This window comes from Hemitrygon akajei, chromosome 5 (genome assembly GCF_048418815.1).
Source record: "Hemitrygon akajei chromosome 5, sHemAka1.3, whole genome shotgun sequence".
Classification (NCBI taxonomy): Eukaryota; Metazoa; Chordata; class Chondrichthyes; order Myliobatiformes; family Dasyatidae; genus Hemitrygon; species Hemitrygon akajei.
In genome coordinates, this window is record NC_133128.1 from 27688805 (window position 1) to 27702662 (window position 13858).

At 44.9% G+C, this 13858-nt stretch overlaps 1 protein-coding gene across 4 annotated transcripts in view; it reads right to left on the reverse strand.

Moving 5' to 3' along the window:
* The window catches only part of eva1c (eva-1 homolog C (C. elegans)), a 116221-nt gene extending 112723 nt beyond the window's left edge, over positions 1-3498 (reverse strand). Inside the window, exons 1-2 of one of the 4 annotated variants that reach the window (XM_073045084.1) lie at positions 3340-3482; positions 1571-1739 (exon numbers count right to left, since the gene is read on the reverse strand). In XM_073045084.1, the coding sequence (XP_072901185.1) occupies positions 1571-1682 (112 nt within the window). In that variant the 5' untranslated portion in view covers positions 1683-1739; positions 3340-3482. Of the gene's footprint in view, positions 1-1570 lie in introns of all 4 variants that reach the window. The other 3 variants (XM_073045083.1, XM_073045086.1, XM_073045085.1) reach the window with 3 other exon arrangements.
* Between the last annotated feature and the right edge of the window lie 10360 nt (positions 3499-13858).

Consider the following 13858-nt stretch of genomic DNA (forward strand, 5'->3'; position numbering starts at 1 on the left):
ATCTTACTTCAGTATGTTTTAAATTTAGAAAATGAGACAGTAAAGATGTGAAAATAGTTGTGGGGGCTGAATGCATTTTCAAGGCACTGTACTCCCTCGAGATTCATTTTCTTGGAAGCATTTACAGAAAAAAAATACAACATAATTTCACAAAAACTAGACATAAACAAAGACTGACAAGCAACAAATCTGCAAAAGAAAACAAACTGTGCAAATAAAAAAAACTGAGAACAAGAGTTGTAAAGAATCTAGTGGTGAATGAGGTTATCCACACCCATTCAAAAGCATGCTGATTGTAGTGTAACAACTGTCCCTGAACCTGTTGGTGTGGGAATATTGTCCTGCCGAATGGTAGAAGTGAAAGAGGACATGGTGTGGATGGTGGGGTCTCTGATGACAGATGCTGCTTTCTAGTGCCAATGGTCCATGTAATATATTCAGTGGTGGGGAGGTGCCCGTGATAGACTGGGCTGTGTCCAGCACTTTCTGCAGCCTTTTTTTTATTCCTGGGCATTGGTGTTTCCATGCCAAGCTGTGATACTCACTTATCATTTCATTAGGTGCACCAATCAGTACACCTGCTCACTAATGCGAATATCTAATCAGCCAATCACGTGGCAACAACTCAATGCATAAAAGCTTGCAGACATGGTCAAGGGGCTCAGTTGTTATTCAGGCCAAACATCAGAATGGGGAAGAAACGTGATCTAAGTGACTTTGACTGAATGATCGTTGGTGCCAGACAGGGTGGTTTGACCACCTCAGGATCTGCCAAACTCCTGGGATTTTGTCGCACAATAGTCTCTAGAGTTTTGCAGGGAAGGGTGCAAAAAAAAAACCCAAAAAAATCTAGTGGGCGGCAGTTCTGTGGGAGAAAACGCCTTGTAAATCCAGAGTGGTCCCGGGAGAACGACCAGGCTGGTTCAAGATGACGGGAAAGCGACAGTAACTGAAATTACCACGCGATGTAACAGTGGTGTGCAGAAGAGCATCTCTGAACTTGCAACAGGAAATACCTAATAAAATGGCTACTGAGTGCCTATGCTACAGTAAAACATACCAAGGGAAAAAGCAAAAAGGCATTTTAAGAAAATAGCTTAAGTAGATAATGTTAAAAATGTTGACGTGGGGACAGGAGCAATGGAACTTCTACTGTCATCTGGAGGTAATCCCATTTCCCTTACATGCTTCGTGTTGCACCACAGAAGTCCACAACACCAACACGACCTCCAAAAACAAGTTTTCAAACATCCTACATGGCGAAGTAGGAGATGGGATAACGCGCCAGACTAATATTACAGAATCATTTCAATATAGATATAACAACGTAGCAATCAAATGGAAGATTCACGTAATAACAAAGCAAACGTCAAAATGTGACCGGGTACTGAAGGTGGTGTGTGTAGATTAGGTGCCACTCGGACAAGAATAAATAAAAAGATTGACTTTACAAAACTACCAAGTCGTATATGGAAGTAGAAACAATACCGAATACTTTTCTGCTGTCTGCTCATTGTCAAGTGCATACTAGTTCTTGTGGGGGGGGGGGGGGGGGGGAATCGTTCCTTACCTGAAAAAATGCCTGAGGCGTTCATCTCTTTGGTCCGGAGAAGTATAATAAGGTAGATCACGATGGCAAGTGCTGGTATCTGTCTCCTTTGACTTCCATCGAACAGGGTCATCGTGCAAGTGCAGTCAGGAGTTCACATCATTTCAAATCCGCCCTTGTACGCCCATGTCTAAGTGACGTTCGCCCCACGGGTCCAGGGCTCAGCCCGGGAGTGCCAATGCCAAGAAAAGAGCAGATGCTGTTAGTTGTCACCTCGCTTCACAGGATCCTTGGGCACGGACACAGTTCGAGGGCACGCCCACCCGACCGAGGCGCGCAATGACGCAATGCAAAAGCCACCCGTGGGAAGGGAAAGGAACTCTCGCCCTTTGGGGTCTCGCCAGCGTAGGCGCGTGGGATAGAACACGACCCCAGCCCTGGGGAGGCGTGACAGAGAACCCTACCCTGGGGGCGCGCGGGAAATAGCACCCCACCCCTGGAAATCGCGGGGCACGAGGACGGTGGATCCCACCACCCGGAGGGTGGATGTGCAGATTCCCAAACAAGCGGGCAGTGTCCAGTTCAGGGCGCGAGCTAAAGCTGCTGATCTGGGTGTTAATTTCCTGGTGAATGTCCAGCCGGTCGTGTCTCTAGTTACAAGATGATTGTTTTACCGCAATTACAACTTCCTTGCCGTAACTGCCCGGTGCTATTTTACACTTAGACATTAAATCATGCGTAGCTTCTCTCCCCACCTGCTACAAAGTTCTCTGACAAAAACCAACTCGAAATATGCTTCCATCCTGCACCGTTACGCTTTTTGGCTACTATTGCTGTTGATTGCAGATTATTTCCCTGACTTTTGGAGGTCTGGCTCTTAGCTTCCTCCAAAATTGTTTGGTCCCCAGTTTGCCTTTGTGTACAAATTGTTAGGTAAAGACTATGTTCAACGCTCAGGTATTACTCCCTGTCTCGTTATCCACAACGCCTATTAATCCCATTGTAATTCGCCAAAGGTTAGTCCTTTAAAATGTTTCGCATGATTTTGTTTTGCATTTGAGCTTCACGTTGCGCAATCCAGGTGTTTCATGCCGCCTACGGATGGTGCTCCAAAAGGACTTAATTCGGAGAACCTTTCGATTTAGCTAAGTCACTGTCGTGCAGGCTGCATTTAGGAAAACGTCAGGGCTGCCTTCATTCCCATTTTGAGGAATATTTTGCTGTGGCTCTGCTTTTTCCATCACTTCTCGCCCCGTACACTTTCTGCAGGATTCCTGTTTTGCCGGACCGGAGAAGCGACGACGCTTCCCTCCTTGTCATTTTCACTGGCAGCTGAAAGCGCCCAGCTCCTGCCCACTCCTTCCAACTCGGTTCCTGAGACTTCACTACTACCGTTTGCTTTGCTCCTCCTGTTGCTCTTGGTAGCTCTCGGTTTTTTTTAATAACTCCTATTCCATAATTTTCGTCGCCACATCACCTTTTCGTTATCACTTCTACAAAAACGTTCGGACAGCTTCAGAATCTTTGGGTGAGAACCCCACTGCGCCTGTTTTGATGTTAAATTGACAACACGGGAGCGTCAGCGGCTGTGGGCGGAACCAATTGTACAGTAATCCTGTTTTCCCCACTAACCTTGAATTAATGGAGGCTACAACTTTTCCTGGGTCAGATCAGCCACGTACATGAACCAGATCTAAAAGCTCGAATACATGACACGGAGAAAATGAGAGTATAATTCAACATAGAGAGTAATTACAGGTTATTGTGCAAAAGTCACACGACTGTGTTACCTGAAAATGTAGTGCGCAAGTAAGGTGAGAATCGGCCGGGCCAGTTCATGCTCGGAATAATTCAATGTCTATAAGCAAAGTTACGCACCTGTGACGTCTATTGTTGTTTTGCAAAGAAACTTAAGCATTCTGCTCCCAGCTTTTTTAAATGCACAATACCTATTGCACCATCCGAACCCGATGCACTTGATACTAATTTTTTGTTTCAAAACCATTTATCCTTTCAAAAGCGTGAAAAACAGGAGTTTCCAAAGAAGTCTTAATTGACGTAATTTGCATTGCAAAAAGTTACAGTCTGAAGGTTGTACTCAATGCGGAAACATCACAGTGATTTTTCAGGTGTTTTACGATATAATGTGTTATAAAATAAAGATGACGTTTCTGTGTTACTGATATTTAGATAAAAATATGCTCGGGACTGCAAAGCGCACCCTCTAGTGGTGTAATGGTAAAGTGCAGCCCACCCTCTATTTTCAATTATTCTCGTCTTTTAGTTCTTTATATCAAAGATTAAGCAACAATCGACGCCAGGAAACTAAAGTACGATGTTCAAAAATCGCAATTAATTAAGTGTAGGTTAAAATAATCTTAGATTAACAAATTCAAGGCAGTACCAAAGATACATCGATGGAATTAAATACACCTTCGCTGCAGCAATTATACTAAATGTATAGTCAGAAGGGACCATACAGTACGAAATGGAAAAAAAAGTAATATGAGCTATGTGGTCCATTCACTTCAGTGTCTGTTTAATATATCCTGCAGTGAATTGTAAAGGACTGACAGCTCAATTATGCAGGATTCAGATGTTTCAGTCCCGATCGTTAAGGGTATAATACTGGGGGAGAATGTCACGGCGGCTCTTAACGAGGATATCCTACAGGGCTCGTCCTGTGAATCAAGCTCATAAATAGGAGAAGGGTCATCACTACAATTGAGGTTATACTATGGGCCTACCAGTAGACCGAGGGAGAGAAGGACAAAAGGCTATGAGAAGTGGTGGACACAGCCCAGTGCAGGCAAAACCCTCCACATCCTTGAGTACATTTATATGGAGCGCTGCTACAAAAGAAAGCAGCGTCCATAATCAAAGACCCCCGCCATTCAGGCCATGCTCCGTTCTTGCTACCACCATCAAGTAGGCCATAAGATACAAAGTCAAAGTAACATCCGAGTACGTACATGTCACCACATACGACCCTGAGATTCTTATTCTGCAAGTATACTTAGCAAATCTATAGAACAGTAACTGTAATTCAGAACAATTATACCAGTGCCTAAGAAGAATAATGTGGGCTGCCTTAATCACTACTGCCTGGTAGCACTCACATCCACAGTGATGAAATGCTTTGAGAGGTTGGACATGACTAGACCGAACTCCTGCCTCAGCAAGGACCTGGACCCATTGCAATTTGCCTATCGGCACAATAGGTCAATGGCAGATGCGATCTCAATAGCTCTTCACACAGCTTTAGACCACTTGGACAACACAAACACCTACATCAGGATGCTGTTCATGGACTACAGCTCAGTTTTTAACACCATCATTCCCACAATCCTGATTGAGAAGCTACATAACCTGGGCCTCTGTATCTCCCTCTGCATTTGGATCCTCGACTTCCTAACTGGAAGACCGCAATCTGTGCGGACTGGTGATACCATATTCTCCTCACTGATGATCAACATTGGTGCACCTCAGGGATGTGTGCTTAGCCCACTGCTCTACTCTCTATATACACATGACTGTGTGGCTAGGCATAGCTCAAATGCCATCCATAAATTTGCTGATGATACAACCATTGTTGGTAGAATCTCAGGTAGTGACGAGAGGACATACTGGAGTGAGATATGCCAACTAGTGGAGTGGTGCCGCAGCAACAACCTGGCACTCAATGTCAGTAAGATGAAAGAACTGATTGTGGACTTCAGGAAGGGTAAGACGAAGGAACACATACCAATCCTCATAGAGGGGTCAGAAGTGGAGAGAGCGATTAGTTTCAAGTTCCTGGGTGGCAAGATCTCCTGAGGACCTAGCCTGGTTCCCCATATCGATGCAGTTATAAAGAAGGCAAGACAGCAGCTATACTTCATTAGGAGTTTGAAGAGATTTGGTATCTCAACAAATACACTCAAAAACTTCTATAGATGTACCATGGAGAGCATTCTGACAGGCTGCATCACTGTCTGGTATGGGGTGGGGGGGGGTGCTTCTGCACAGGACCAAAAGAAGCTGCAGAGGGTCATAAATTTAGTCGGCTTCATCTTGGTTACTAGCCTACAAAGTACCCAGGACATCTTCAAGCAGCTGTGTCTCAAAAAGGCAGCATCTATTATTAAGGACCTCCAGCACCCAGGGCATGCCCTTTTCTCACTGTTTCCATCAGGTAGGAGGTACAGAAGCCTGAAGGCACACACTCAGCGATTCGGGAACAGCTTCTTCCCCTCTGCCATCTAATTTCTAAATGGACATTGAACCTGTGAACACTACCTCACTTTTTTAATATATATAATTTCTGTTTTTTGCACAATTTTTAATCTATTCAATAAACGTATACTGTAATTGATTTTGTTTATTTATATATTATTATTATCTTACTTTTTATCTATAATATGCATTGCATTGAACTGCTGCCGCTAAGTTAATAAATTTCACGTTACATGCCGGTGATAATAAACCTGATTCTGATCTGTAAGCTGTAAACAAACTGTGCAAATGCAGATACTAAATAGCAATAAATGATGGACATGAAATAAGATTAAAAGAGTCCTTAAATGAGTGTAGTTTTCCTCTTTTGTTCAAAAGCCTGATGATTGAGGGCAGTAATTATTCTTGAACCAGGTGGTGCGAGTCCTGGGGCACTTGTACCTTTTACCCAATGGTGGTGGCATCCGTTAGTCTCACGAGACCATGGGTCTGCACCTGAATGGTTTCCAGGGTGCAGGCCTAGACAAGGTTGTATGGAAGACCAGCAGTTGCCCGAGCAGCAAGTCTCCCCTCTCCACGACCGATGTTGTCCAAGGGAAGGGCAAGGGCCGATACAGCTTGGCACCAGTGACGTCGCAGGAGTTGCCAGAGTGAGGTTGAAGGCAACGTCGGACTGCCTTAGGGACTCCAGCTCCGGATTTGTCAGTCATGGTCCGGCCCGTGATGTCCGTGTTCCAGTTCACGGTCCGGTCCGTGGACTCCGGACTCCGGGTCTTCTGGCTGTCTGTTGTTTCAGTTGGGCTTAATCACAGGCACCTGATTCTCATATTAGGGCTGGAATATAAGTGGCCCTGGGTTTGCATGTGGTTGCTGGTTTGTCTTGTTGGTATCCTGTTCTTGTCTCTGTGGGGTAAGTCAGGCTGGCTCTGCTGTCACCCTGAGGCTGGACTGTTCCCTTCCTACCCTCTGAAGCCTGGCTGGAAGCCCTGCCGGCAACCCATGCCTGAAGCCTTGCTGGCAAACTTGCCTGCGTCCTTGCCTGTCAAGTTCAGCTGCTGGAGTGAGACCGGAGCCTTGCCACGCCAACAGAAGGCACTATCTATTGTTGAGCTTGGAACTGTCTCTTTGTTTCCCTGTGTTTAGTGTCTGTGTATGAGTCCCGAGCCCTACGTCCTGTTCCCAAGGAGGGGTCCTGGCTCAGTGTTCCTGTGCTCCAGTCCAAGGCTCTGTGGAGGTTCCATTCTGTGGCTAAGTCCAAGTCATAGCCTAGGCCCTGAGTCCTGGTTTCGTCCAAGGCTAGTGTCTGTGTCCAGCTACACCTTTTTCTGCTTCTGCTGTGCTCTCCCTTGACCTAGGCTCTGCGTTCCTGCTCTCCCTTGATCAAGACCAAGTCTGAGCTTCAGGTCCACGTCCATCCCTGGAGTCCCGCATCCTGCCCCCGCGTCCAGTCCTGTTGCCTTGCCACATCCAGTCTTCACCTGGATCCAGAGTCCGAGCCCTAGTCAAGACCCAGGTTCTGGGTCCCTGTCCTGTCTCTGGCTTGGAGTCCTTGTCCAGGTTCCTAGTTCCTCATCCAGGTCCCACTTTCCTATTCTAGTCCTAGCCCATGCCCTGTCTCCTAGTCTTGTCCAGGGCCTATGTCTTGTCCAGTGTCATTTCTTCCCCACTTCCCTTGCTTTCTTGATACACCTGGTCCTCTCCCTAGTACTTCAGTGTCTGTGTCTTGCATTTGGGTCTGTTCCAAATGCCCACCTTATGACATTGTCCTCAGGGTTTACTCCCAAAGTCTTTCCCATGAGTGGGTATGGCTGCAAGGCAGCATGGTTTGAAATCAGAGTTTTCCCTCTCTTAGATGGACTGCCTTCCCAGGCTGATGAGCTCCATCTATCAGAAACCTAATAATAATAGTGAGGAAAAAACATGGCCTAGTTGGTGAGGGTCTTTGATGATGGATGCTGCTTTTCTATGGCAATGTTTCATGTAGATCTGCTCAATGTTTGGGAGGATTTTACCTTGGATGTACTGGGCCAAATCCACTAACTTTTGTAGGATTTTCCACACAAAGGCATTGGTGTTCACATACCAGGCACTAATGCAGTCAGTCAGCACACTTTCCACCACACATCTATTGAAGTTTGTCAAGGTTTTTGCTGACGTGCCAGATCTCTGCAGACTCCTGAGGAAGCAGAGGCACTGTTGTACTTCTTTTGCAATTATATTTATATGCTGGGTCTAGGACAGGTCCTCTGAGATAGTAACACCCAGAAATTTAAAGTTGCTGATCCTCTCCACCTCTGATCCTCTGATGATTACTGGCTCATGGACCTCTGGTTTCCCTCTCCTGAAGTCTACAATCAGTGCCTTGGTCTTATTGACATTGAATGAGAAGTTGTTGTTATGAAACCACTCAGCCAGATTTTAAACCTCCCTCCTGTATGCCGATTCATCACCAACTTTATCGGTCCCCAGCAGTGGTGTCATCAGCAAATTTGTATATGGTGGTAGTGCTTGTATTTACCCACACAGTTATAGGTGTAAGGTGTGCAGAGCAGAGGGCTAAGTACACACCCCTGCAATTCTCCTGAGCTGATGGAGATTGTCCATCAATGGGGTCTATAAGTGAGGAAATCCAGGATCCAATTACACAAGGGAGTATTGAGGCCCATGTCTTGGAGTTTACTGATTAGTTTAGAGAGGATGATGGTGTTAAATGCCAAGCTGTAATCGATAAAGAGCATCCTGATGTATGCATGTTTGCTGTCCAGGTGTTGTAGGGTTATACGAACAGCCAACTAGATAGCATCTGCTGTAGACCTGTTGTTCCGGTAGGTGAATTGGACACAGGAGCAGAATTAGGCCATTTGACCCATCAAGTCTACTCTGCCATTTCAGCATGACTGATCCATTTTTCCTCTCAGCCCTAATCTCCTGTCTTCTACCCATATCCCTTCAAGCCCTGACCAATCAAGAGTCTATCAACCTCTGTCTTAAATATACTTAAAGTTTTGCCTCCACAGCTGGCTGTGACAAAGAATTCCACAGATTCACCACTCTCTGGCTAAAGAAATTCCTCCTCATCTCTGTTCTAAAAGCATACCCCTCCATCTGAGGCTGTGTACTTTTTTTTTAAGACTTTCCCACCATTGGAAACATCCTCTCCAAGAGGGTGGAGGTACAGAAACTTTGGGTCCCACTCCACAAGGTTCAAGAGCAATTATTTTCCTCCAACCATCAGATTTCTGAACCCATGTGGATAACTTAATTCACCATTGCTCTGAACCAATTCCACTACCAAAACACTCATTTTGAGAACAAGACTTGTAAAGAGTCACTCAATGTTATTCTTTATTTGCAGTCTGTTTTTTACACATTGTTTGTCTTTGTCTGTTTATGTATAGTTTTCATAAAGACCATAAGACATAGGATTTGAATTTGTCCATTCCGCCCATTGAGTAAATTTGAGTGTGTGTATGCTTGTAGAGTTTCTTGACACAGAATGTAAATAATAAGACCAGGGAAGAAGCCATACTAGACCTTTAATTGGCCAGGCTGGCCTGGCCAGGTGATCAGTATTTCAGTGGGAGAACATTTTGGGAACAATGATCATAACTCTGTTTCCAAATAGTTATTGAAAAGGATAATAATGGAATGCAAGGTGAAGTGCTAAATTGGGGAAATTAAAACAGTATTAGCAAGGAGCTAGGGGGTGTAGATCACCCAGCTGCTGTTAGGTAAGTCCACATCTGACAAGTGGGAGTCATGCAAAGGTCAGCTGGTTAGAATTCAGGAGCAACATGTTCCTGTGAGGAAGAAAGACAAGGATGGAAAGGTTAGTGTTATGAGTGATGAACAGACCTGATGGTCAATGGGGTGCAGAGTTAACCAATCCCAACCCCCCTCCTGAGAACTATGAACTATTGCTGTTGTTATGCTGCTAATGAGAGAGAGAGAGAGATAAAGCCCAGGCAAGAACATTTGCTACAGATAAGAGGGGAGAGAGACTGTTGATTTACTGTATTATGACTCTTCCTGGATTATTTACTTTCCACTACAAGGACTTTGCTTTGCTCGTTAACATTCCTCAGGAGATAGCAGGAGTGGCCTGATTTGATGGACACAGTCATTCAGAGTGGATGGATAGCTGAGACCCCGTGAGTAGGGATAAAAGACAGGTCTGGAGAGACACCCTTCAGACACACCAGTGGACACTGATTGAGTGTTGGGAACCCACAGAAAGGTGGAGGCTTCAAAGACCGAACCAGGAGATCGGTCAGTAAAGCTCACAGTGTTACAGCAGGGCTGGTGGGGACTTGTGTGTGTGTCCACTCATGCCAGAGTGACGAGTCCACCACAGAAGAACGGTCTAGCTGAAGACCAGAGGGGTCATAACTGAATGGCCACAACGATACGACGGATTAAGAAAGCCACAAAAGGTTTGCCTGCCGCAGCTGTTGCTGTTACATCTCGCTCGCTCTCTCTCTCTCTCTCCAACGATTTCAACACAACAACCATAACTACATCAGCATTTATGAACTGAACTCTATACTTTCCTATGACAATTCATTTACCCCTAGACATCGATAGAGCTTGTTTATTATTGATTATTATTATTCCTACACTTTTAGGTTTATTACTGCTAACTTGTTTTATATGTATATTTGCATTTTTGATATTGTATTGTGTAGTTTACTAATAAACACCTTTAGTTTGGTACCACCAGACTCCAACGGATTCTTCTTTCTCTGCTGGTCAGACACCCAGTTACGGGGTACGTAACATTAGGGAACTTCGGATGATGAGAGATATTGAGAGTTAACTCCAAAAACAAGGAAGCGTATCTAAGGATTGGGAAGCTGAAATGGGCAGGGCATTTGAGGAGTGCTAAGGAAGCAGGAGAGAACATAAAGAAGAGGGCTAAAAGGGGCCATGAAATGTTCTTAGTGAGCAGGTTTATAGAAAATCCCAAGGCATTTATACATACATTAAAAACAAGAGGGAGAGTGTGGGACCACAAAAGAGCAAAGGAGACAACTTAGGCCTCGAGCCAGAGGAAGTGGGTGAGGTACTAAACAAGTATTTCAGATTGATATTCACCAAGGAGGAGGACACAGAGGAAAGCAAGATCAGAGTGGGATGGGCAAATATTCTAGTGCCTGTGAAAATCAAGAAGGAGGTGTTGGCTCTCTGAAAGATCACAAAGGTGGATAACTTTGCATGGCCTGAGGCTGTTGATCCCAGGTTATTGAGAGATGCAAGAGGAGAGATTGATGACATCTTCCCAAAGACACTTGCATCCTCTTTAGACACAGGTGAGGTCCCAAAGGACTGAAAAATAGCCAATGTTCTTATTCCAGGAGTTTAGGGTAAGCCTTACATAAGAGATAGAGAACATATTAAAGAGTATTCTTAGAGATAGGATCTTCTTGCATCTGGAAAAACGTTGATTTATTTGGGATAGTCAATATGACTCATTTTGGGGAGCTCTTATTTTACAAACTTGAGTTCTTTTGAAGAGGTGATGGTGAGGATTGAGGAGGGTATGGTAGTAGATGTTGTACACATGGACCTTAATAAAGCTTTTGTAGGCTGGTCCAGGTGATAAAGTCATGTGGGATCTCAGAGGATCTATCCTGCGCCAACACATTGACGTGACCATGAAGAAGGTGTGCCAGAGGCTCTAATTCATTGACAGCTTGAGCAGATTTGGTATTGCACCAAAGACTCTTACAACTTCCTGTGTAAAAATGGCAGAGAGCATTCTGACTGGTTGCATCAGAGTCTGGTATGGAGGCTCCAATGCTCAGGATTGCCAGACTGCAAAGCATTATAGATACAACCAGCTCCATCACAGACAGAACCCTGTCATTGACGACTTCCAGATAGCTCATGAAAATGTCTTTTTTTTTTAACTTCCTTTGTGTCTGTTTTTCACCTTCAATGTGTTTCTGGGACTGTTAGCATGTGGAAATTGATTGAATGATCCAGCACTTTGCTGGCTCGAGAATAGAGCGTACTTGGCTGGCCTTGATGCGAAGAAACTTTGAGACTGATGTTCGACTCCATTTTTCTGATTAAAGCTTCAGTTTTAAACCCATAAGGGTGTTAAGGAAGATTGAGACATTGAGGCAAATGCGGAAAGTGAGGGGAGATCTATGCCAACTGGTGCACCAGTTGGAGGTTGTGGAGGAGATGTTGTTGCCAATCCGAAGTGACTGGCGTCTGCAAGTGAGGAAATTGAGGATTCAATTGCACAAGGACAAATTGAGGCCAAAGTCTTGAAGCTTATTGATTAGTTTTGAATCATGTGCTGTAGTCTGATCATAAGTCAATTATAATAAATCTGATTCTGAAAGGTGGATTGGGTTCAAAGTTAGTTTGGCTTTAGAGGACAGCAGGTAATGGGGGAGGTGTGTTATTCTGAATGGAAATCCATGACCAGTGGTTTTCCACAAGGATCAGTGCTGGAACCCATATATTTATTTGGATGTAAATTTATACTGGCCTCATGGTTGGCACAGACATTGTGGGTTGAATGGCCTGTTCTTGTACTGTTCTACATTCTCTGACAAAGTGCTTGATATCATTATTATTTTTTAAACTTCTGCTACCGTCTCCTTTTCAAGGGGTTCCAACATTTTCCCAATGGCCATTGCTAGCCTAAGTGGCTTATAGTTTTCAGCTTTCTCCCTCCCTCCTTTCTTGAATAGGGGAGTTGCAGTCCTGGTTTTCCAATGTTGGAGAGTCCCTGAATCAGCTTACTTTTAAGACTCTTCAAAATCCCCAGAGCCAAAGCCCTCCAAAGCGCAACACTTTACAGCGGTGAGATTGGGGTTTCGATTCCCACCTCTGTCAGTGGGGCAACATGGTAGGATAGTGGTTAGCATAACTCTTTACAGTACTGGTGACCTGGGTTCATTTCCCACTGCTGTCTGTCAGGAGTTTGTACGTTCGCCCCATGACCACATGGATTTCCTCCAGGTGTGCTCTGGTTTCCTCCCATAGTCCCAAGATGTACCACTTGGTATGTTAATTAGTCATTGTAAATTATCCCGTAATCAGGCGAGGGCTGTGTTGGGGGTTGCTGTATGGCATGGCTCAAAGGGCCAGAATCTCAATAAATGAACGCGATCTTTGGTTACATCCCGTTCCGCAGGTGGGGGACAGTATGGATCAACCACATGAAGCTCGTGAGTCCTCTTCGTCTACTCCTGACTTCATGAAGTTTCAAGGCATCAGACCAACTGAGAGCAAGAGCACCTCCTGCCATTCCTCAACTAATTAATGAAGAGGAAATCATGCGTTACCCTCTTTCAGTAGCATGAGAAAACAAATTGTACAATCGCATTCATCAGTCCTGATGAAGTACCTTGGCCCGAAACATTGACTGTTTATTCCTCTCGATAAATGCTGTGTGATCTGATGTGTGTTGCTCCTGATTTTCAACATCTGCAAATCCTGTTGCATTTATGAATTGTGTGATTCCATGTTGCCTGTATGGGTACATTTATGGCACCAAGGAGAACCCATAGAATAAAGACGAGAAAATCTGCAGATGCTGGAAATCCAAGCAACAGCAGGCCAGACAGGTTCTATGGAAAAGCATAAACAGTTGATATTTCGGGCCAAGACCCTTCATCAGGACTGGAAAAAAAGATGAGAAGCTAGAGCAAGAAGTAAGGGGGGAGGGAAGAAGGTGGGGGGAGGGAAGAAGGTAGGGGGAAGGGAAGAATGTAGGTGGTAGATGAAACTGGGAGAGGGCGGGATGATTGGAGAAAGAGATAAAGGGCTAGAGAAGGGAGAGGATAGAAGATCATGGAAGAAAAGGAAGAGGGAGCAGGAGGAAGACTCGTAGTGTTTTGACTTTCTAGGCCTTCTGATGAAGTGTCTTCAATTTAAAACATTATTTCATACTCTACCTTCCTTCTTGCATTATCAGTTTCTATTTCATATCCCCAGCATCTTTACTAGTTGTTGATAATTTGCAGTGACTTTCAGGGGCCAGACATCTGTGGGGGGGGAGGGGGGGTTAAACTACAAATCCCAGAAAGCCCCGCGGTGCGCTCAAGCAATCCGGTCCCCGCGAGGCCCCGCCCC